Source organism: Colossoma macropomum, unplaced genomic scaffold, assembly GCF_904425465.1.
Source record: "Colossoma macropomum unplaced genomic scaffold, Colossoma_macropomum, whole genome shotgun sequence".
In the NCBI taxonomy this organism is placed as follows: Eukaryota; Metazoa; Chordata; class Actinopteri; order Characiformes; family Serrasalmidae; genus Colossoma; species Colossoma macropomum.
Window position 1 is genome coordinate 5,616,912 of NW_023494803.1, and position 25,664 is coordinate 5,642,575.

The following is a 25,664-nucleotide window of genomic DNA, read 5'->3' on the forward strand; positions in this document are numbered from 1 at the left end:
GTAATATACTTGAGTCATGCTTTAGCAGCTTTGATCAGCCAGTGTGAGAGGCGGTCAGACTGAGTTTTGAATTCTAGCTGTTTGAGGGATCCCCTCTGTGTGACTAACACGGTGTCTGTCTCTGCCCTTATTTAAACTATTTTATTTGGCTTTTCTGAGATAAACTTCTGAAAAGTTTTTTTTTGTTTGTTTGTTTCTTTGGGTGTTGTCTGTTTTGTCTTCTTCCCTCTTGCAGCCTATCAGCAATACCTGGTATGATTACTGGGGTGCTGACTACGGCACGTACAGTTACAACCCCTACATAGGGGGAGCAGGCATACCTGTGTCCAAACCTCCAGCTGCAGCAGAGAAGCCTGGTTCTCAAAACCTGTCAGTTTCAGTCTCCCAAGGTATGAAACGAGAGAGAGATACGTTCAGCCTTTCATAACCGAGTTTACTGATGAAAATGTGGTTAATTCTGTGGGAAGACGAGGAGGGGTAGCTTTTGGTTTCCTACTTAAAGGGGAACTCCATCGATTTCGCAAAATGATTTAATCATTTAGTGGTTTAGATGTAAACAAAATCATTCAGAGTGATTTGGTGTGAAATGAAAAGTCAAAGGTGTTCACCATTGTAGCACTGGGAACCAGACGTCTGTATGTCTACACTACAAATATCACCATTTTCTCTGCCATTCAAAATGACTAGTGAACTTAAGTGTGTCCTGTAAGTTTTTATATGTCACGCTGATGATGGTAAAATACTGAGAAATTGAAAAAATCAGTTTTTTTGGGTACTTTTTTTTTCTTACAACGCCCTGTGTGCCTTTTGGAGAACGATCTGACTGCAGAGCCACAGATTTACGTTTCACTACAGTAGAAGCTGGAATGTAGGTATGAAACGTTTGTGAGTAAGTTAGCCACCGTGCAGATATCACTGTTAGCCGTTAGCTTAGAACAGACTGTCTAACGTGGCCACGCAAAAAAAAACAAAACCAAAATCTCGCTATCCTACCTCATAAACTAGTAAGCGGAGTAGCAAGTAGTTTGTTGTTGAGACCAGTACTTTCCATTCGCCCTGGGATGCTCTGCGCCGGCAGGTTCACTCTCTCTCCCTTTTGGCTCTCTCTTCTTTAATCCGCTGTGTTTTCTGGTTCAAATTGATATGGATCTGCAACATTTTGAAAAAACAGACTTCCTCGAAGTCCTCCACATACTCTGCCATCTTCCAAAATAGGTAAGAAAACAATAAAAATAAACTGTAAACAAAAGCTGCTGTCGGCGTTAGCCGTGCTGAACAGCTGTAGCTACAGGCGAGTAACAACAGAAGCGCTTTACATTGATCTCAGTTGAGATGTGGTTTTAAAAGAAACACAGAACTAATCCTGGAGTAAAACTTTATACTAAAAATACATTTTAGGCCAAAACTTTACAACAAAACAGCCACAAATGGCTTTTAGAGCCATTAAACGCGTCGGACGTCTGGTTCCTGTTACTATAATGGGGAACAATTTTGACTCAGTAAATTTCTCTGGAAAAGCGCATTTCGCACCGAACCACTCTGAGTGATTTTGTTCACATGTAAACCTTTGAATGATTAAGTAAGTTTGCAAAGTTGGTGGACTTCCCCTTTAATCATAGATTTTCACAGCTTCTGATTGGATTTTTCTTTGTGGAGCTATCAGAGTCTTTTTAAGAGAGAAATGAAGTTATCCTTTCTGCTCAGCTCTGGATGCTCGTCTAGAGGTGGGGTTGGAGCAGCAGGCCGAGCTCATGCTGAAGATGATGGCCACACTGGAGGCTGATGCGATTCTACAGGCCCTTACTTCCAATTTACCTGCAGGTATGTCCACTCAAACACAAACACACACGCATTTCGCTGGGGTGGTGGTGGGGGAGGCGGTCTGTATTGCAGAAATATGATATTTGAAAATGTTTTACTGATATGTATTGCAGTATTTTGTTTTCCTGGACAGACACAGTGCAGCAGTAAAAGAGCACACCTTAAAGAATAAACAGTAAAATTATTTTTTTTATTATAATTAAGTATTATTTTACTGCATTTTAAGGATGTAAGTACTGTTGACAGTCAGCGTTTAATCACAAACCCACATGGCTAAAATCATGAACGCCACCCATCAAAATATCAGGTAGTTCTGGTTCTGAAATCTGATTGGCTGAGGTGCATTCTAATCCACTGTAAAATATTTTAGCACACACTTAAGCGTCACACTTATAAACAGTTCTGTTGTGGTGCCCTGTGATATTAGGTGTTCCAAGTAAGGACTGAGAAGTGTAGTACTGATATACAGGCCATGCATAAGCGTGCACATGAAGTAACGGCCTGAAACAGTATTAAACAAATCCTACAAAAGATCCTGGTTTTGTTTAAACCGAAGGGCAGACGACAATAATATGTTTGATTTTATGACCAAAAAGTAAATGACTTTAACTACAGGGTGTCCCAAATTGACATGATTTGAGATGTGAGTATCTGAGTAGCTACATGTCCTCGCGAACGAAATTAAATAGGCTTTGTGTTGAACAAGATTTATTTATCAAAATTTGAACAAGAAATTCAGAGGGGATGTAGATTTTATAACTGATTTCACAGCTTCAACAAATGTAATATCTTCCGATACTGGTGGTCCTCCAGACCCCTTTGCACTGCACAGACAGCCTTCCTCTTTGAGTTTTTTGTGCCGTGTCCAAATCTGCTTTCCAGTTGGTGCATTTTTATTGAATTTTCTCTAAAATGCTGCTGCACACTCTCGTTTGACTGTGTTCGAGCATGTTCTAACACACAAATGCCTTTTCATTTCTAGTGAACGCCATTCTTCAAAAAATCGGTTAGTTTCTACACATTTTGAGATCATTTGAGGGAGTATTGGCTGTTATTAGACTATGCAATAATGTGAATTTTTTTGGGACACCCTGTAAATGACTGAATGAAGCTGAGTAAATGCCATTACTGGGTCTAGAACCCTATTTTTAGCTTCTCACATCATTTTCATTAGGACTATCTAGCGGAACGAACTTATAAACATTCCTCAACTGTAGGTTAACCCACCTTTTCAAAATGTTTTTTGGAAATTGTTGTAAAAAACGAAATCGGTGTTAGAAGTGATCAGGATATAATTGGTCAAATAATCGTTCATTTGTAGGTTAATCGGTTTATCATTTACATCCATGCTGCGTTTACATCAGAACAGAAATTTACCATTTGCTGGATCAGTGTTCTGTATGCACTGACAGTATGCTTATAGAAGCTTATTGTGAAGTTTATTTATCATGAAAAGTGTTGTCTTATTGTCTTAACACCCATCCCAGCACTCTTCTAACTACAGTCTCATTCAAACAAAACTGAGCATTGCCCTCCTCAGTGTGACAGAAGGCATTGTCGCCCTCCTCAAAGGCAGTTTGGAATGTTTTTTACAAAAAGCGAAGTTCACTTGGAAAGTTATGTTCTTTCCCCTCATTTCTCACCCTCTCACGCTTCTTTGGCTCCTTTCAGTTCCTCAGGCCACTAACGGAACGGATGACTCTCTCCTGCGGGGCCTCCACAGCTCTCCCCCTGGCAGCGCTCTGATGGTCCAGCCCTCTTCCATCCCCATGCTGAGTGCCTGCTTCAACAAGCTCTTCTCCATGCTGCAGGTGCACCATGTGCAGGTACGCATGCCTGAAAGCATACAGCTCTGCTTTCATCAACTGAAATCAAACAGCAGTGACGTCACAGCTCCTCTCTACATTTACCTTCTCTACATTTACCTGCTCGTAAATGATTAAAACGCACTTGACACGTAGTAGATTGATCGTTGTGTTTAACGATCCTCCTCATACATTTGCTTTTGGTTTTTATCCTTAGTGTAGAGCTGGGCGATATGGCCAAAAATCTTATCACGATAAAAACTCATATCAGTCGATATCGATACATATCGCGATAAATGTCAAATCATTATTTCTTTCGAGTTTGAAGGCTGATTTTTGGTTAATTGCTGTTTTAAACTATCCTTATGGTCAGAACACGACAAACACTCACCAAACAGTAGAACATTTCACAAATCTGTCTTGGGAGAGTGGGAGAGAGTGTCTGGTCAGCTGTGTTTACCAGCTGGAAAAGCACGGCTATTTTAGCTGTCTGGTGACGAGCGCTGAACTGTTTAGTTTCTCAACAACGTCAGCTTAATACGAACAGCAAACATTCTCTGGCTCGGTAGGTCAGTGATGATCACACCGCCTTACTGCCATCACTCCTACCACATCCATGTCAGAGCTTATCACAGTATTCAGACACCAGCTAGCAGACGACTGGACTTCTCTATGCTATCGTAGCAGTTTGAGGGGTGAACGGCAATAAAATCTGACGCTCTCTGTGTAAAAGCTTTAACTGCAGTGTGAATCTCTCACACCAGACAAACAGAGTCCTCCTTTTAGGTATGTTTGAACTGAAATCAGTGCTTTTTTGTTGTGTTTGATCTACAGTAACATCAATACTCTGTGCTGTGTGAGTGACAGAGTGCTACTTCAAGTTCCCCAGCTGCTAAAAACAGCTAGCCTAGGAAGATAGCGTTCTCTCACTCTCCACTGCCTCACAGCTTCCTCAGTTTACTTTCGTTTAAATCAGGGCTGTAACGAATATGAACTCACTTCTTTCTCTCTCTGTTGCTGCTTGTGAATGCACTAATACTAAAATATGACTGAGCGCTGTAACAGTGCTGTAGTTGAGAGGAGCAGACGTGATTTAACACCGCTAAAGCTGGTTAGGATGTACGGAAAGAGGTGAGTTCACTGTAGGACAGTACAGTTACACCACTTATCGTCACTCACACTCGGTCACAGGAGAACAGGTCGCCAGTCGGGATCAGGGAATATATAACTACATTTCAGACGTTGCTAAAGAATATTTGGCGACTCATTTCACTCCTTGACCAACCCTGTCGCTAGAACGTGGAAGTGTGAGCATGGTGTATTATATCGAAAATTTAGCGAACATCTCTTATAGTTCTGTTGAGGACGGTTATATCGCAATAATTATCGTTATCGTTTTATCGCCCAGCCCTACCTTAGTGATTTACCCAAATGCAATGACAGCCCTATAAATCACTGTACACTTAGTTCTTCGCAGTATTCACTGCAGAATATGTACAGCTGTTTCACTTGCTTGCTTCCACTTCCAGTTTGTGGCACATAAATACTACGTATGTATAGCTTGGTATATTGTAGCTTTCCACTATTTACATGTAAAATACTGCTTCCCTCTTTTTACGTGTAGCTTGAGTCTCTGCTGCAGCTGTGGCTGACTCTCAGTCTGAACTCCTCTTCCGGCGGCTCTGAGGAGAGCGGCTCCGACATCTTTCTCTTCAATGCCAGCAGAGTGCCCACAATCCCTCTCAACCAAGGTCAGCAGTCACCTCACTGATCTGCCGAATGTTGTTGAATGTTGTGCTGGAATGTGCGGTAATTGGTTCTGTTTGTGTGCTGCTACATTACACATTGTGAAGATATTGTCTCTGCAACTAGCATCTGTTTAGATGTTTGTTTCATAAACATCTCAGTCATCGTATTAATGTTACGATTGTATTAATCATTGATTAATTGTTGCCTGCTGTGCTTGTTGTTATACTGCAGTATAGTTTCCTATATGCTTCACTTTAGCGGAACAAAGACGATTATTTTGCAGGCCTACTCACCACCTGAACTTTTTTGTTTGTGTGCACACTTCAGCCTCCATCAGTAGTTTTCTGTCCGTGCTGGCCTGGTATCCCAACACCTCTCTGCGTACATGGTGCCTGGTACTACACAGCCTCACTCTCATGACCAACATGCCTGCTAGTGGTGAGTATCTATGGAGATCCCCAGCTTGGTCAGCAGCCTTGCCTTAGGCCAGGTGTCGGCAGCCCTAATGTTAAGAAGAGCCATTTTGTCCTTTCAACAAAAATCAAACCACCTTGGAAGCAACATTTTATGTCTATTTTACCATCTTGGCTGTAAATATGTCTCAGTATGTGCTGATGTCCTAGTATAGGCTAAAAAGTGTAATATAAATGGAAACACAGACTTACTTTCCTCTGCTTTAAGCTTTAGCTCAGCTATAGATGCGTTTCTCACATCTCCAGCAGGAAGCTTTTCCTCAAAAGTAGAAAGTTTCTTGTAAAATGTCTCTTTTTACGAGGCTGAAGTCGCTTCTCATTCGCCAGCCTCTTGCTTATCTTAATCTTTCTTTGAAAATGTTTGCTAAACAATGTCTGAGGCAGTAACCATTTCATCTAATAACTTAGTGAGGCAGTTTTTAGAGGCTTTAGGCATCTGCTTCCTATCACCACTGCTGTAAACAGTTCTGACTCTTAAGTTTGTCTAGAATGGCACGTTTTACATCACACCACTCTGAAACACCTCAAAACTCAGTGCTGTGTGTGTCTGAAGTAACGAAAGCTGGAGTTTCAGACAGTGGATTGACATGCGTGACTCTCATGAATATGAAATGGAAAGAAAAACTAATAGATTGTGCTCATCAGTTTCATGGCCATTATAAATATTCATTGATAAATCTGTACGCAGTCCCGAGCTGTTAAGTTACTCTTTAAACTTTAGCTAAAGAAAATGCTTCATTATCCTAAGAGACTAATTGTGTGCATGATTGTTTCCCAGCCTCCAACAGTGGGATGGGTGTGCACGAGAGTACAGCTCAGCAGATGGTGTCTGACCCCACACTCGTGCACGTCCTGGTGCGATTCCTGTCCGGTAGCAGCCCTCACGGAACCAGTCAGCACAGCTCGCAGGTATGGGGCCGTGCTTAACGCTGAATGTCAGAAAACATATTTTCTTTGGAGGCTTTGATAGATATTTTTTTATTTTCTCACCACCCTTGCAGGTCGGTCCAACTGCAACACAAGCTATGCAAGAATTCCTTACCAGACTGCAGGTGCACCTGTCCTCCACATGTCCTCAGATGTTCAGCGAGTTTCTGCTCAAACTTGTCCATATCCTCTCCACGGAGCGGTACGTAATCTCCTTTTTTTGTATTTACACAAAAAATCTTTCCTGTCGGTAATTTATGGAAATACACACCGATCAGGCATAACATTATGACCACCTCCTTGTTTCTACGCTCATTGTCCATTTTATCAGCTCCACTTACTATATAGGTGCACTTTGTAGTTCTACAGTTACAGACTGTAGTCCATCTGTTTCTCTGCATACTTTGTCATGTCAGTGTTATTGCAGTGCTGAGAATGATCCACCACCCAAATAGTACCTGCTCTGTGAGGGTCCATGGTGGTCCTGACCACTGAAGAACAGGGTAAAAGGGGGCTAACAAAGTATCAGAGAAACAGATGGACTACAGTCTGTAACTGTAGAACTACAAAGTGCACCTATATAGTAAGTGGAGCTGATAAAATGGACAATGAGTGTAGAAACAAGGACATAATGGTCATAATGTTACGCCTGATCAGTGTATGTTTAATTTTAATCGCATTAGACTAGTAGTTGGTAAAAGATGTCTTGAGAGGGTTCTCTCTAACTTGTCCCTTCCCACTTTTCTGCAGAGGGCCCTTCCACTCTGGCCAGGGCCCATTAGATGCTCAGGTGAAGCTTCTTGAGTTCACTTTGGAGCAGAACTTTGAGGTGGTCTCGGTGACGACGATCACAGCGGTCATAGAGTCCATTACCTTCCTGGTGCACCACTACATTACATGCTCGGATAAGGTGGTGTCGCGGAGCGGCTCAGACAGTTCTGTGGGCGCTCGCGCCTGCTTTGGAGGCCTCTTCGCTAACATCATCCGGCCTGGTGACGCAAAAGCCGTGTGCGGTGAGACCACCAGAGACCAGCTAATGTTTGACCTCCTGAAGCTGGTCAACGCCCTTGTCATGCTGCCACTCTCGGGCGACCGGGAGTACAGCGGGCGGCTGCCACCGGTCGGCACTGGTGCCTCCGACAGTGTGTCTGACGAGGAGAAAGTGTGTGGTAGCAAAGAAGGGGGAGCTTCAGGAACAGCACCACATCAGGGCCCAGCGATGGGTGTGGCGGACCTAGTGCTGGCCAATCAACAGATCATGAGTCAGATCCTTTCCGCTCTGGGGCAGTGCAATAGCAGCGCCATGGCCATGATTATTGGTACGTATGTACACTATCCACACAAACAATATGATTAACCTAATGACAGTTATGAGATTAATTGATTAAGATAATTTACTCAGTGAGAAGGTTCTTCTGTAATTATTTGTTTTACATGCCTATTTTGCAGGTTTAATTAAATTGCTCTCATGTTCTTTCTGGTTATCAGGTGCTAGTGGGCTTCATCTGACCAAGCATGAGAACTTCCATGGTGGTTTGGACGCCATCTCTGTCGGCGACGGCCTCTTCACTATCCTGACCACGCTGAGTAAGAGAGCCACCTCCGTGCAGGTGATGCTGCAGCCCATCCTCACCTACATGGCCTGTGGCTACATGGGCCGTCAGGTAAGATACAGCACATGCCTCATTCTTCAGACCTCACAAACATAGTAAGGAAGTGATGTAGTGAAGTGCTCAGAGATTGACTTCAGTTTAGTTTTGTACCTTCGAAGGTGAAAGGAGAAATTATTTTGATGTGACTTTAGTGCTGTTATCTTCGAAAAGTCTGAGGGTTCCCATTTCGTTAACCTGTCGAATACTTCAGGTGTGGACCTGTGGGAAGATTAACCCTCTACTGCACACGTTATGAAAGCAATTAAAAAAAAGATTTTCAGTTCACTTTTCTTGAATAAAATGATTCTTGCTTTATTTTTTCGGACCCGATTATCACATTAAAAAATATCAAAATAAATAAATAAATATAAAGATGTGTGCAGAGGTCCTTTTGAAGTATGTTGCCTTGAGGCAACATTGTGCGACAATAAGAAGAAATGATGTAGAGCTATGTTCCCTGAAGTGGTGAGACCTGGCTTGTAACTGGCTAAATCCATTCCACGGTTGCACAATGTTGCTTCTAGGCAACAAACACATTTATGCAAATTCTCATAACAAAAAAATTGATACTGAACGTTAAGAGGTTTAAATTGCCCAATAAGAGAGAGTACGACTAAGCACATTTTACTGTTTATTGTTAACCCTTTTGTTGTCTTTAAATATGTGTAACGTTATTGTAAAGTGAGGAAAATGAGTTTGTTGCCCTGAGGCAACATTGTGCAATAGAAGGTTAAGTCCTGCAGCCAGGACTTCGCTAAATTTAGAGCTGGCGCTATGCATTAGGTCCAATAGTGGCATATAACCCACTGATCAGTTCTGTTGTGTTAGATGATGAAGAACCCTGTGCAGAATTGGGAAAGGTGTTAAGAGAATGTTTTTGCAAAGCAATGATCTCTTGAGTTGGGTGTTATGATGAGAAGGTGTAGCATTAAAGGATTAAAGGATCTTATCGTTTTATGCAGGGCTCTCTATCCACTTGCCAGCTTTCTGAGCCACTCCTCTGGTTTATCCTGAGAGTGCTGGACACCAGTGAGGCCCTTAAAGCCTTCCATGACATGGGTATGGACACACACACAAACTTGAACAATATCAGTGATTTTATTACATTTCTTTCTTAAGAAAAACATGGTTTTATTCAGTTGTGTGAGAGCGATAAACAGAACATTACTGAAACGAGTCTGTGCTGTTTTCCCCTAAGCTGTCTGACTTTGGTATGTGTGTGGTGCAGGTGGTGTGCAGCTAATCTGTAACAACATGGTCACAAGCACGAGAGCCATAGTGAACACAGCCCGCAGCATGGTGTCCACCATCATGAAGTTCCTGGATTCTGGGCCGGGCAAAGCAGCCGATGGGAGCCTCAAAGCCCGAGTGCTCGCCTCAGAGCCTGACAACGCTGAGGGCCTGCACAACTTCGCCCCTCTCGGTATGGGGTCTGTGGGAGTGTCTAATTCAGGGGTCTCTGGAGGCGCATAGCACAGCGCTGTCTGGTGATTTCCCTGCTGAAATGCACATAATTCATCTCAGCAGGTTTAGTAGGTGTGTTTGATCAGGCAGATGACAAGACTGTGCTGCTCTAAGGCCCTATAGGACCAGAACTCAACCTTGATCGAAGTGCTAGTTGTGCTAGGTTGGGGTTGTCTTCTGAGGTATATGTTGTTTGGAATGAGTTCAGGTGAGAAGAGCAAAAGAGAAGAGCAAAAAGTACTATTCTGAATTTCCACTGCGTAGTTCTGAGACTCTTTTGCTAACATTGCTGTCAGTGCATGCCTGTGAGGTGCTTTCTGGGTTAAGCTGTGCTTTTTGTCCATTGGCAGGCACCATCACTTCCAGCAGCCCCACAGCTCAGCCAGCCGAGGTGCTTCTGCAGGCAACTCCTCCTCACCGGCGTGCAAGATCCGCTGCCTGGTCTTACATCTTCCTCCCGGAGGAGGCCTGGTGTGACCTCACAATCCACCTCCCTGCTGCAGTGCTACTCAAAGAGCTCCACATCCAGCCCCATCTGGCCTCCCTCGCCAGTGAGTCACTCGCACATCACGCAGCTCAAAACCAGAACTATGCTCAGACCTTACAACATACCCAAATGAGTCATTAGATGCCATTATACGTAAACCCTACACCAGAATCTGACATTAGTGTCCATTATGTTCTCAAAATGTCTCCCCCTCTCTCTCCATACCTCCAGCGTGTCCCTCCTCCGTGTCAGTGGAGATCAGTGCGGATGGTGTGAACATGCTTCCCCTCTCCACGCCAGTCGTAACCAGCGGTCTGACCTACATCAAAATCCAGCTAGTGAAGGCAGAGGTGGCCTCAGCTGTGTGCTTGCGGCTTCACCGGCCTCGGGACGCCAGCACTCTCGGCCTGTCTCAGATCAAGCTGCTCGGCCTCACCGCCTTCGGCAACACATCCTCAGCCACTGTAAACAACCCCTTCTTGCCCTCCGAGGACCAGGTCTCCAAAACCAGGTACTCCAGCCAGGGATGCCCTCCTGACTTATCATGATCATTGTGAGAAGATAGGGTCTTCAGAAAGATGCAGCTAAAAGTTCTGCAAAAAGTCACAATTTTCCGCTTATACCAAATATAGTTGATCACTCAAGGCTTGGTTTCTTCTTCAGTTTTGCACTACAGCTACAAGACAAAACTATAGAAACACTCTTTAGATACCAAACTTGATCTAGTACGATTGAGGTAAGCAGAAATCTCCTTAGAATAATAGTGCTGACATAGAATCATTCCAGAATACATTTCCCTGTTTATTTGGAATATTGAATAAATTTAATTGGCTTAACCATCCCTTTAAATGCATACCTCGACTCACTAGTGACCTGTAGCCTCACTTCTCCTCTGTACCTCGCCCACTTTTAACAAAGTGACAGATTATAAAAATATAACATTTATTTAATTTCATTTTGTTTTCATTAACATACTGTTACAGTTACTATTACGGCAGTTTGTAGAATTTTTTCAGATTCACTAAGTTTATACCTAAACGAACATGTGCTGTGAAAGTAAGAAATCATGTAGATCTTAAGTCAGTCAAGATGGTTTCATGGAAAAAGAAATGATTAATACCTTTGACCTAGAAATCCGCACTGGGTTTGTGATGCAATATCCACCTCCGTTTTCCTCCTTTCCACCCTCACTCTCAGTATCGGCTGGCTGCGGCTGCTGCACCATTGTCTGACGCACGTGTCCGATTTGGAGGCAATGATGGCGAGTGCGGCAGCGCCCACAGCCAACCTGCTGCAGACCTGTGCCGCCCTGCTCATGTCACCCTATTGCGGCATGCACTCGCCCAACATCGAAGCAGTACTCGTGAAGATCGGCCTGCAGTCCACCCGCATCGGCCTCAAACTGATCGACATCCTGCTCCGCAACTGCGCCGCCTCTGGAACGGACCTTGCCAGTAAGTTGTGGTTGGTTGCTTGTTTGTTTGCTCACAGAGGTTGTAGAGTGAGGCTGAACATCCTGGTAACATATTTTAATGGTTTAACGTTCAGTAAATGCTAAATATCTATTAAATTCCTTTCAGCTTTGCTCAAGCCTTAAACACTAACCCTAATCGTAACACTGTGATCGTCCACCAAGTAATTTCATTTGAACATTTGTAGATTAAGATTAAGTGACCCTTATTAGTGCCCACAACGGGGAAATTTCACCTCCATAATCTAACCCATCCGTGCAAACACCACATACACACTAGTGAAGACACACCAGGGGGCAGTGAGCACACTGCGCGGTGGGCAGCCCTATCCACAGCACCCGGGGAGCAGTTGGGGGTTAGGTGCACCTCAGTCATGTACTGTTGGCTCAGGTGATCGAAGCTTCCAGCCCACGACTGCCCCTATAAACTATGGATGCTTATATAAGCTATGAGCATTAATGAATATAAAGTGTGATCAACATCCTCAACAAATTTCTGAAACACAGTCTCTTAAAACGTATATAATCTCATTGTCTTCTATGTAATTATTAGATAAAACAGAGGGAAACATTTTTGTAGCACATACGGTACAGAAAAGGGCTCGCTGGTGATCTTCAAGGTCGAATTAAGTTTATTTAATGTATGTATTAATATATGAAGTATGCTAGAAATCTTATGGCGGGATCTTCTTTCAGACCTGCTTGAGCACGTAGTGATGAATTTGTATCTCATTTTGTATCTGACATATGGCTGGTATGCTGCGTTGCAGATCTGAACAGTCCGCTGCTCTTTGGGAGACTGAACGGTCTTTCATCTGACTCCACCATAGACATCCTCTACCAGCTGGGCACCACACAGGATCCTGGCACAAAGGATAGGTAAAGGACAGCAACGTGCAGTCACTGAGTCCAGATTCATGCTCTATCTTAATGAAGGGCTGGGCAGTACAGCCAAAAATCTTAGCACTGTGTATTGTATCGATATAAAATTGTTTTATTTCAGTAATTAGCCCTATTTTATTGATCGTATGTGCTGTATGTAGGCAAGGTCAGCAGTATTGTGAGCAGGATGTGATAACTGTCTATGGTTACTCTGATACTGTTAAATTAACCCTCCATTAACGGGAATGCGTGTGTGGTTTGTCCTCTCCAGGATCCAGGCCCTGCTGCAGTGGGTACATGACTCGTCACGGGTGGCAGCCCTGAAGCAGAGCTCTCCGGCGGGCTTCATGGGGCCGGGAGCATCGCCCTCGCGTGAATACGGCCTCCTCATGCCCTCTCCTTCACACCTCCACTGTGTGGCTGCTATCTTGTGGCACAGCTATGAGCTCCCTGTAGAATATGACCTTCCTGCACTGCTCAGCCGTGAGCTTTTTGAGTGAGTGAACATCCACACACCATATGCCCCCCCCCCAAAAAAAAATACTCACACTTGCTCACAACACTGTCTGCTGACTAGGCAGTACTTAAAAAATTTTACACGCTTACAAGTCTTCCCAAAGCTTCCTTGCGTATCCATGCTTCATAAACTTTTTTTGAACTTTGTCCTGTTTGCTCTCCAAAATTTGACAGCAAATATTCTTCTCTAAATTTAGCTGTTTTGGATTCGTTTGAGGGTGTTTTCTCCTTCTTTAGTAGTGTGAGAGGCTGAAAGCGTGTGTTTACTTGTGCTTCTTTCTGCCTTTTTCTTTTCTTTCATTTTTAATGAGTTTTGCAGAAAAGGGAACAAAGTATAAAGTCCCAGGCTAAGCTTGTTTGCAGAATAAAGAAAATAAAAAGGCCTCTTTACAAACTGAAAACTTGAATAATGATGTATCATCAGTTCGTTTAGAACATTGTCGTCCTATGGAGGTATTTTACAAAGCAGGATTTCTTAAAGTTGTGTATCTTGTGCCAAAAGTCAAGGTTGTCCAGCAGGTGAGCTGCGGGGTAGTCTTATTGGCTTATGTTGACCGGGAAACTGTTATCTGTGAAAATCCATGTTTGAAATGCCTGTGGATTTGCACCTTTTTTAATTGAACACATCTGTCTCAGAGCTGCTATTGGACTTCATTGTCTGGCACAGATACTTGACCTCAACTGTCGGGGACGTCAGATCTGCAGTATGGTTCGATGCCCTGTTTTAGTCAGTTTAATTTGAGCTAAATTAGTTTTAACTGGGGAAGCACTATTATTTAAGTGTTTTCGATGATGTCTGCAAATTTAATCCTTATGAATTATTGTCTGTAGTCTGACAACAATAATTTCAGAGTAAATGAATTTCTGAGAGCGGGTGACTTCAGAGCTCCCTCACTAGTAGTAGCCCAGTTCAAACTGGCCTCATGATATTGCAGTGATGTTATTGAACGCTGCTTGATGCGTAACACTGACTTGAACATCCAAGGCAGTCTTTGTCAATTTTGGGGAAATAGGTACTTTATCCCAAAGTCAATTCTGTGGAACCCACATATTTTTGTGGAAACAGCTTGCAGTTCAGCAGGAGTGACTTCAGGAAGTACTGCAATTATACAGTAGTAATCATTTAGTCACATGCCTTATAAGTTATAAACCCTCCTGTAGTGAACGAATCCAGCTTGAATAGTGCCTAAGTTGTTTCTCGCTCATCCCTCTCTGCAGGTTGCTCTACAACTGGTCCATGTCGTTGCCATGCAACATGGTCCTGAAGAAGGCTGTGGACAGCCTCCTGTGCTCCATATGCCACATCCACCCAACCTATTTCTCCCTACTGATGTCCTGGATGGGCTTGGCGGCACCTCCTGCGGCCCAGGCCCAGGCACAAGCGCAGCGTCGCTTGGCCATGACTGACGATGGAAAGAAGCAGCGAGAGCTGAGCGGTGCCGCCGCCTCCTCCTCACTAACGGACGACTCCAAGCACGCCCGCTCGCCCGCCTCACCCGCCTCGCTGTCCGAGTGCCAGCTGGCTACACTGGCTGCAGCCTCTCAATCTCCCGGGGCCATCCAGCAGCTGCTGGACTCGGGACTGCCTGCCCTGTTGGTGCGCAGCCTGGCCGGCCTGTGCTGCAGCCTCCTAGCCAGCGCTGACCTGCCACTTCCTGCTGGCCAGCAAGATCGACGCCATGCCCAACACAATCACCCCTCATCCTCTGGTTCATCATCATCCTCAAGCCGGCTGCAGCTGTCCCCGGACCTAGCTGCGCCAGTCTTGCGCTTCCTCACAGAAGTATGCTGTTTTTTATTGTATGTGTGCACTAAATGTCCAAAAGTGTCCAAACACCCCTTCTAAGTAGTGAATTCAGCAACTTGCAGGAAAAGAAGAAAAGCATTACCAGTAGATTGTGACACTGTGGAGCAGCCACATCTTAAAGCACCAATTATAAGAAGGGTATGAAGCCCCCCAACATTGGGCTGTGCAGTAGAACTGTGTTCTCTGAAGTGATGAAGCTCCTTTCAGTAACACTGGAAAGAGTTGGAGTGGCATTTGTGATGCAGAACTAATCATCCAGCATCAGTACCTGAAGCAAGCAATGTGGCTGAATGCAGTCAGATCCTCACAGCAATGTTTCAACATCTAACATAAGGCCTTCCCAGAACAGCAGAGGCTGTTACTGCAGTAGAGGGGGCACAAACTCCCTATTAATACCATTGAAGAAGAAACAGAAGAAGCGTTTATGAAGCGTTTATGAAGTGTTTAGAAACTTTTGGCCGTGTTGTGTTTATTATGTCATGCTGCCTTTTTATGATATCAGGACCACAGTGTAGATAAGCTTGTGCTTTATTTGTCTGATGTATTTTCATCCATTCAGGTGGGCAACAGCCATGCTATGAAGGACTGGCTTGGAGGACCAGAGGTCAACCCACTCTGGACATCGCTCCTTTTCCTCTTGTGCCACTCCAGCGCTAGTGGAGCGGCTAACAGTGGACACAGAGCCTCGCCTGGGACCTCTGAGGCTGGTCCTGCGCCCCAGCCTTCTGGATCAAGGTATACGCTGGCGTCGACAGGGCGGAGCAACGGCCTCACCACCCAGCAAAGGACTGCCATAGAGAACGCCACTGTAGCCTTCTTCCTGCAGTGCATCTCCTGCCATCCCAATAACCAGAGACTCATGGCACAGGTGGGTGTGTTAAATATGATATTTATAATACTTTGAAAGGGGTAAAGATGACATTGAGCAAAATCTTTCAGTAGTGTTGTTCTGTAGATGTCATGAAATTTACATTTGTATGATATAATGTAGCATCGAGGCCCAGGAGTGGTGATTATATAGACTGCAATACTTCTAGAAAGTCCCACCTTTCTTAGTTATGTTGCTACAACCATCAGACCTTCAGTACAGGCTGACTGGTAGCATCTGTAGCACTTTTGCTAACAGAGTAAAAAGTTCTGAAGTTTTTTAGAAGCACACAGAGGAGTAAATCTGGAACTTTGGTAACACTTTATTTGGATAGTCGACTTTAGATGCTCTGTAGATACTTAATTTACTGTCAAGTTACGTTCAGCTAAATATCTACTACTTTGACCAGTATTTTCTACTCCAAACCTGCTCTAATCCTAACTTTAACCTCAACCCAAAACCTAAACCCAACCCTCACCCTGGTCCCAGCCCTAACCCTGGGCCAAATCCTAACCCTAATCCTACCACTGGGATCCCACCACAGATAGTTTAACAACTTGAACATCTTTGGATGATACAAAGGCGACTATAGTAGACTATCCAAATAAAGTGAGACCAAAACTTTTTTAAATTAAAAAATTAGTTTTACAAGATGATCATTTACAAGATACATGCTTGAGAACTGGCAAAGTATGTCTAGGGCAATTTAAGGCAAACAAAAAATAGATTCTAAAAGGAAACATTAGGAAACATTAATAATGCAATACAAATAATGTCTGCAAGTGCATTGATATTTATCTTTGCACACAATGTTTTAATCACAGTGAATGAGTGCTGTGCCGTCCTGTTAAGTCCTGTTTACTCTCTAAGCAAGCTGTTAGGAAAAGATAGATGTCTACCATATTTCTGCGTGTTAATGGTTTTGTCCTCTTTGCAGATTAATCAGGTCCGCCACACAATCCTATCTGGCCCGCAGAAGCATTTTAATTCTCTATTAATATTAGCCTGTTTCACAATGTGCTGCACTACAGCCCCCAGCATGCACCACAATGTCATGTGCTCCGACTTTCCTACCCCAAAAACAGTCTATGGGACAATTCAAGTCAATTCTACTCAGTTCTGTGCAAATCCACACCAGTCATATCATCAAAATGCATTTCAGCTGCAGTTCAACCAACATAGACTCTTAACGTCAGCTCAGTTTCCTAGTTTAATGCTTGTGACTAATTTACTGCCGCTGCAGTTCTCACTGCAGGCTGTTTTGTTTTGAGAAGTTCTGTCCCAAGTTTTTTTCCCTTCGTTTGGTGGAGGAAGGAATGTTTGGAGATAACTGTGATTGGCAGAGAAGTGTGCCAATCATAATTTAGCAGACAGTCAATTGTGCTGGCTTTGTTTTTGACAGGTTCTGTGTGAGCTGTTCCAGTCTGCTCCACAGCGGGGGAATGTTCCAGTGTCAGGGAATATCTCCGGCTTCATCCGTCGACTCTTCCTGCAGCTCATGCTGGAGGACGAGAAGGTTACAGTCTTCCTACAGTCCCCCTGCCCGGTGGGTGTACGCACGCACACACACGCGCACACACACACACACACACACACACACACACACACACACACACACACACACACTCACACAAGGAGTGTGTGTGTGTGTGTGTGTGTGTGGTTTTAAGTTTCAAGTTTATTTGTCATTTGCACAACACGTCAGGACATTTATGCATTGAAATGCTTGTGGTGAGGCTCAGCTAATCACTCTACAGATAGTAAACACAGTAAAAATAAAAATACAAAGAAAATACTGAAACTGATATTTTAAATTTACACAAAATATACAAAAAAAAACCCTTTCAGATATGTACAAATATATTTATATTAAACAAGGGATAATCTGTGAAGAATATATACATTTTAAAGTGACTTAAGTGTCTTAGTGTCATTTAAAGTGACTTGGTGTTATTGTCCATAGCAGTAATATGATTAATAATAATAATAATAATAATAATAATACTGACAAAGTGACCGAGTGAAAAGGTGAAAAGGTAGTCTTAGCAAGAAGCACAAATACTTCATTCATATTTAATACCAAACATAAGTAGCTGTTTTTTTTAATGTAGTATAGATATATGATAATATGCTACTTATATTTAGTACAGATATAAAATTGTTTTGTTGTATGCCAAAAAAAAATGTAGGTGTAAATTATGAAATTTGTCATGGGGGGCCCAGATCACTACATATGACTAAGTTAAGAATGGGTAAAATAATATTACTCACAGTTGATGTAGAACTTGATACAATTCAAAGCTTATTTTAATCATATTCCATATAATTTTTTTTGCTTTGCTTTTATTATATCTTTTTTATTATTATTTGAGGAGGTGCAAATGTGTTTTCTGTTCTTAATACCCCAGGTGTTCACTAGGGGGCAACAGATACTTATTACCACAAGCCCCTAATTGGACCTCACTGGATTCTAACTGGCTTAAAGCTGGATGGCTCCCTTTTATAAGTTGGTCTAAGCTGGGAATGAAATCCGCTTCCGAGTTTCATCTCTCACTAAACCTCGTCATGCAGCCTTAAAGGAATCCCTCACCTGAAAATGCTAATGTTGCTAATAGTGAGTGATTGCTAAAGGGCCCAGTACACACAATGAGATTATGCTAACTGCTTCCCAGCAGCTTGTTAGCCACGGTGGCGTGTTTGAATTGGATTCCTTTAAAAGAAACACTGTAGAACAGTGTCCTGCTCAGCCCACGCACCCAATTCTGGCTCCCGTCCACCTGCCAGATTGCTGCTGTCCAGACGTCTTTATTTTTACCCCTTTTTTTCAGCCTGCGGTGTGTAATTGGGCAGGTCATTACTGTAGTAAATTACAGCAAGGACAGCTCCTCCTAAGCCGCTTGCATTTTAGTACAGGTTAATCATCTGGCAGAGCAGTGGAGATGGAGGAGAGCTTAAAAGTTAATGTTTACGCATTAGATAGTGTCGGACAGTCTTGCCATCCAGTGTGTCCTCCCAAAGGCACGCCGTTCTTGAAGACTAACGTCTTTATTAAGGGGTTTTGTACACCTTTAGAAACACTTTGATGCCTGGGTTTCATACAAAGACGAAAGATTTAATCTTATTTATGTATTGGGACATTCTCGTTGTAAATCACATAAAAGTTGACCCATTTTGAGCCCCTGTACATATTTCTTTTTCTCCTTTTGTACTGGCTGCAATGGTGATGTAACAAAATGATCATAAATCTAGTCTTGTTCTTAACCACTTATAAGGGGAAAGAAATGTTTTACTGCCCTAGAAGCCTGCCTGAAGGAAAAACTTAACAGAGTAGCCTGGCAAACAATCAGACTTGCACAGTTTTCCCGTTACCCCGCATGTTGTCGATCAGCCAAAACATGTTTGGAGTCAGAGTTGCAAAGTTTTGCATTGGAGCTATGAGGCCAGTGTGGCTGACAGGTCATTGAAGCTTATACTATGAATGTTCACTATGATGATATTCATTGCAGTGGTAAATTGTCATATTACGTCACAGTGTGCTTTTCTGAGAATGTCGCTAGGATGTCATTGTAGTCATCGTTTTTCAAACTCAGTGTAGCCAGTAGCCACATTTACATAATAATCTGTTAATAATCAGACTAATAGCTCAATCGGAATAGAATACGTCCATGTAAACACCTCAGTCGGAATAGTCTAGTCCCGTTGAGGCCATTCAGAATACAATTTCTATCCGATTGATCGAGGTGGGTAATCCTGTAAATAATCCGTTAAGTAGAAGAATAATATCCGTGTAAACGCCTGTATCTGATTACATTCCCTATCGGAAAGTTTAAGTCCGTTCTGATCATGTTCGTCGCGTCATAGTGAAAGTTCATAACGTTCAACATGGCGGAGCAGAAACTGGTCTGCAGAGGAGACGAAGTTTCTGCTCTGATCTTTAAAAGACGGCGGTGGGACGGACGTCCAGCTTATGTGTCTCGGAACACGACGTCTTCCTCTCGGCCTTCTTTAATAAGGACATGTGAAGGACGTTTTCCCTGAGTCTGACATCATTTTAAAGTCATTAAAACCAAAAGCGCACCAGCTGAACGCACGGCTGGTTGTCTCACACTGACGGGACTCAGTGATGCTCGTTGTCATGGTAGTGTCTACACGTTACACGTTGTCATAGTAATGTCTATATGTTCCACGTCATTTTGATCTTGTACTGTGCATGTAAATGGAGATTTCCATCAGATTATTGAGTAGAGTACATATAAACACCTCAGTCTTCATCTATAACTCGGAATGTGCTCAGTCGGATTGGCAGAAATCTATGCGTGTGAAAACAGTCGCTGTTTGTTCTTTATTTGTCTGTTCCAGTCAGACTAAAGTAGAGTACATCGAAAAAAAGTAATGGCTGAAAAAATGAGTATACGAGTCCTAAATGTGTTCAGCAACGTATTCCATTACCAGCATAAAAAGGTTTCAAAGTGCATTCAGATTACATCTTCATAAGGCACACTGGAAAAACTCTAGTGCTGAAATTCTTCTTTTTTTCCTGCTTCAGTCCACTGCTGCTCCCACGTTCCCCCAAACAACAGTGGGCCCTTTTTGCTAAACACACTAAAGGAAGCCAGGTCAAGTCTATATGCGCAGATATTTACCATTTTGGGAGTTGTCACTAGCCTCCTACAGGAAACGCATTTACTATAGCCCACCAGCAGTACAGTAAAATCCTCTACAGAGCAGCAAAACATTTCCTCACATTTGGCTGAATGGATAACAGTCCTGGCCTGAACTGGCTTAATATTTTTAAACACAGGCGCCTTTAAAAAGTGACTCGAGGACGTTCCCTGTTTCAGTACGTTTCTGCAGTAAAGGCGTTCTCCCTCACTCTTGGTATTCTACCCTGACACCTTTCAGTCTGTCCCTTTTCTGCTGATTTGAGATTTTAAAATAGTTAATAAACCAGCATTGCTGGGGGGCAATCATGGGCTGGAAGTTGGCGAACCAGCCCTGAGACCAGTAGGTCGCTGGTTCGATCCCCTGAGCCAGCAGTGCGTGACTGAAGTGCCCTTGAGCAAGGCACCTAACCCCCAGCTGCTCCCCGGGCGCTGTGGATAGGGCTGTCCCACCTCTCCGGGCAAGTGTGCTCACTGCCCCCTAGTGTGTGTGTTCACTAATAAGGGCTAATAAGGGTCACTTAATTAATTAATTAATCAAGCAAGTATTTACTTTAATGATCATGTTTTATATATAGTAGATAATAAGTATTCTGCTAAAAATGTGTTTTAAATACTGCCTTTTCCATCTGGGCTGAATACACATTATTATTTTCTGTATTCCCAATACTTGTATTCCATATTATCCCAACCCTGATTGTGATGTTATGTTTTTGCCCTGTAGCCCATCAGTTAGCACTGTGCAAACTGCTTGATTTAAAAACTGGCACCAGTGGGGTGCAGCTGTCTGTGTTGGCGCTGTCACTGGGAGACTGAGATCCTCGATGATGCCGCAGCTATCCGTGTCCGGGAGTTCAAGCGAACATAATTGGCCTCGTTCTCTCCGGATGAGTAGGATGGCCCCTCATCACTCAGCACAGTGCTGGCCAGCGTGGACGTCTGTCGGCTGAACACAAATGGCAGTTAGTGCTTTCGTCCTAGCGCATGGAGCTGTCTTTTGAGCTGTCCAGTGAGCTGTTACCAGCGGTGGCTGGTTGGTGGTGTCATGTGATCGTGGGTGGAATTGCACCTGACTAAACTGGGGAGAAAATTGAGGATATATAACAACTTACTTATTAGCTGCATTAGCCTCGTTGCTCCAGTGCAAAATGTAAGAAGCAAACTTCAGAACCCAAACATGCCTCAGTTGATTGTACATTCAGAATAAGGGAAAAATTCTTCAAAATTTGTCCATTTTTTCTTCAAGACATGCTTTTAACCTCTTAATTTCCAGGGTATATTTTAGTTTGTCGATCTGAATTTACATCACCAAATCGTAAGGCAAATTATTCAGTAACTGCATAAAATAAATGTACATTTTTATTTAATTTTATTTATTCTTTTAGAAGTTCCCTTCAAATTAACAGAACGTGTGTTTTATGATACACATATTGCTATATGCTTACAATTTACTGCTGAAAGCCAAAAATCTGAGACGCTCTTTGTATTATTTTATAAAAATAGTTTTTACAGAGCAGATCACTGAAGAGACGCCGTCTGTTTATAGTTTATAGCCCAGATTTGTGGAAAAATGGGTCGACTTTCAGTAGAAAAAAAAATTGTGAGTTCAGCTTCTTTTATTATAAGGGTTTAAAATCACATCACCCATCTATTTGACTGGAAAGAAGACAGTTACAGCTCTCATACGACCCCCACCTTTAGAATGTAGCTTATGAAATATGAAAGTTATGAAGAATATGACACTGTTTTGGAACCACCGGTGGTCTCAAGGAGTTGAAGAGGTTAAGTTCGGAAGGTGTGTTGAATGAGAGGAGTGGGTAGAGAGTTGAGTAAACATTCAGAAAGGTACAGTTAGAGGTGGGCTGCAGCCTTGGAAGAGAGAAAGATTCCTCATGACAGCACGGAGCTGCGGTGGCATGGTGCACACTGACGCATGTTCAACGTGACGCCCGTCACCCGCCGGGCGTAGAATCCCGTCAGTCCGAGCCATGTGCTCATGCTACAGTCATGCCTAATGAAAGACAATGTCACCTCTTATGAACACACGGCAGGGCAGGAAGAGGAGAGGATGACTGGCGGTATCCGCTCAGTCTACGTGATTAAACAAGCTTGAGAAATCAAGTGGAGCCTGACAGGAGTGATTACACCGATTGAGCTAATATCCTAGGCTTGGCGAAGATAATTGGTTGACATGCCCGATAGGCCATAACGTGGAATTGATTCACGGAAGTTGAAAATGAATTGAGTGATGTGTCCTGATAATGTCCTGAATCTGTGCTCCTATTGGCAAGTATGTTACCTTTAATTCTGTGTCACGTTCTCTTTTGTTTGTGTCTCATTTTCTCATCCTCTGCTTTCTTTTTTAGCTGTATAAAGGGCGGATCAATGCCACCAGTCACGTGATCCAGCACCCCATGTATGGAGCCGGCCATAAGTTCCGCAAGCTTCATCTGCCCATTTCAACCACGCTGGCTGAAGTACTGGACCACGTCTCTGGTAAGAACACCCACTGACCGTGCGCGCACGCGCTCCGGCTAGCTCATTCGTTCTCTCACCCTCGCTCTCGCGCTCTCTCAGCCAGCACTTTATACTCCAAAGGTTTTTGAAACCCATTAGATACTTGTAGCCCGGTGTGACTGTCAAGGTCAAATGCACAGGCTTTTATTTGTGTGCGTGCGTGACTGCATAGTGTTGTCCGCTCGCCCTCTCTCTCTCTCTCTGTATGCTTGCGCAGAAGTGTATGTATGGCTGTGGGTGTGTGATGGATGACCGGTCCCCTGAGACCTTGAAGGTGACAGATACAGCCCGATAGCCATATCGGTTCAGGTGGCACCGTGAACACTGACTGAATGTAGCCTATTATAACCCATGGTCTCTTGTCCAGTCCTTTCACTGATGCTAATAAATAGCTCATTTATCTTTTCCCGAACCTTGTCTTATCTCCACTGATTAAGAAACATGAACTTCAAGAGGACCTGCTCATTTCTTAATTCATTATGCCACCGTGAGATTTAATCTTGGGCTATCCTTTTGAAATTCGCATTCTCTGATTGTCCAGTTCTTTCCTGACAAGTTCGGGCCGGAAGATTAATCGTATTTAAGTTGTGAAATCACAAGAGCTGCAAATTTATTTTTTTTTATCATTGTCTAAATATGTTAGAATAGATCAGAAAATTTGCCATTAAATATTTTCCCCAAATGTGTTAAGTTGCTTTTATTTGTATTGAAGTCACATACAATTATGACCACTTTTCAGAGGATTTATAACATTTTTAGAGTCCACATGCAGAAACAAGATGAAGCACATGAAGGAATTGGGAGTAGAAGAATTAAAAAAGCAAATCTGTTGCATGAAAATACAAAAATACGTATTGCATTAAAAGTGCATTGTAAAAAGTAAGGAAATCATGCATCTCTCTGTTTGCAGACACACCGAGCATCACGGCCAAACTGCTGAATGAGCAGAAAGAGGACAAAGAGAAGAAGAACCACGAGGAAAAGGAGAAGATGAAGGCCGACAACGGTTTCCAGGACAACTACAGCGTGGTGGTGGCCTCAGGTGCTCATTAAGATCAGTCTCCTTATTAGCTGCCTGTTTTTGATGTGCCTCTCTCTTCAGTCTTCAGTGTCAGTACAGGCCTTTTAGATCAGACAAGAATGCAGGGCTCATATTTTTATCTTCTGATCGGGTTTATATTCGCAGTCTTTATGAAAGTTGCTTGCTGTCTTTCTATGTGTGTTCTTAGTGTCGAATAAGGTCTAGTTTACAGTGTTTTTCTTACATGGCCAAATGTTTATATTTGGGTGCGTCAGGTCTGAAGTCACAGTCGAAACGAGCCTTGTCGACCCCTCCGCGGCCCCCGTCCCGGCGAGGCCGAGTGCTTAGCGATAAGCTGGCGTCCTCTTCAGGAGTCGATTCTTCTGCCAAAACCATCAGCGTGCCTGTCTTCCACCTTTACCACAAACTACTGCCAGGTATTCACGCATACATAATAGATTCGCTGCCATCAGCCTGCAAAGTTGACAGTGTTGAAAATAGATTTTTAAAAACACGATTACTTGAAAAAGTGCTCCTTTAAGTGTGTGCTCGTACTAACAGATTGCAATACACTAAAGGAGCCATAGGGGGCAGTGTAGCTTCTAAAGCAGTGAGAATGGTCTGGCTGCAGACATGCACTGCCAGCCTATTGTTGACGTCAGTGCCGCTCTGCCACGACAGTGTTTTTGTTGGTTTTATGAGGAAAAACAGTGAAAATGTGCTGCTGGGCAACAAGACTTACACTGAACTTGTCGCCTCTGCTGGAACAAAACTCGTATCTCCAGAATGGTAACTTTACAGGAGAAGGAAAAACCTTCTTTACTCTGAATGTAAGTCAGTGGAACCAGAGTATCGACCTTATTGAAACATCTCTCCCTAAATTTAGTGCAACAAAACAAAGACATGACATGAAAAAATGTGACACGATTCAAAATGAAAATATTAACAACCATAGGCGATACAAGATTAGCTAGCCCAGGTTCTCAGACCAGCTCACAGCTACCGAATTTTAAATCAGTACAGACTCAATTTAATATTACTACTTCCCCACAATAAACATGATTAAAGGGTTCTTTGCAACATGAACGGGTTCTTCAGACTGGTGAACAATAAGCTGTAAATGATTATGTATGGCATGTCAAGCTTGTAACAATAGAAGAACCCTTTTGGGTGCTATATAGAGCCCTTTTCACGAAGATTACATAGAGAACTGTCTGTAGCACGTTTTCGATCAATCTTAGTAACTTTGTGATGCCAAGAACCCTTCAATTAAGGGTTCTATGAGTGTTGATGGTTCTGTACAGAACAATTTTCTTTACTATAGAACTCTTGACGAACCATCTTTTCCAAGAGTGTAGTTTCAAAATGAGGCTGATGTTGCCTAACCTCCAGCTTCTTGTTTACATTTTCCCACTCCACCTTAAAAGGTACAGCCGTCGTTATTATAGCGCCTGAGTCACCAACATGAAATTGCTGCACCATTTAAGGTGGAACAGGAAAATTCAAACAAGAAGCTGGCAGATAGGAAGCTGACTTCAGCTTC

At 43.1% G+C, this 25,664-nt stretch overlaps 1 protein-coding gene across 3 annotated transcripts in view; it reads left to right on the top strand.

Annotated features, from left to right (window-relative positions):
- The window catches only part of LOC118824204 (baculoviral IAP repeat-containing protein 6-like), a gene marked incomplete at its 3' end in the record, with an annotated part of 121,199 nt that overhangs the window by 80,779 nt on the left and 14,756 nt on the right, over positions 1-25,664 (top strand). For all 3 annotated transcript variants that reach the window (XM_036594203.1, XM_036594204.1, XM_036594205.1), the window contains 22 exon segments: positions 236-389; positions 1,705-1,821; positions 3,493-3,647; positions 5,251-5,377; positions 5,703-5,813; positions 6,627-6,757; positions 6,850-6,977; positions 7,526-8,094; positions 8,264-8,439; positions 9,390-9,486; positions 9,656-9,850; positions 10,242-10,442; positions 10,610-10,889; positions 11,576-11,832; positions 12,620-12,728; positions 13,003-13,227; positions 14,466-15,030; positions 15,614-15,922; positions 17,325-17,468; positions 22,950-23,079; positions 24,011-24,142; positions 24,397-24,558. In XM_036594203.1, the coding sequence (XP_036450096.1) occupies positions 236-389; positions 1,705-1,821; positions 3,493-3,647; positions 5,251-5,377; positions 5,703-5,813; positions 6,627-6,757; positions 6,850-6,977; positions 7,526-8,094; positions 8,264-8,439; positions 9,390-9,486; positions 9,656-9,850; positions 10,242-10,442; positions 10,610-10,889; positions 11,576-11,832; positions 12,620-12,728; positions 13,003-13,227; positions 14,466-15,030; positions 15,614-15,922; positions 17,325-17,468; positions 22,950-23,079; positions 24,011-24,142; positions 24,397-24,558 (4,474 nt within the window).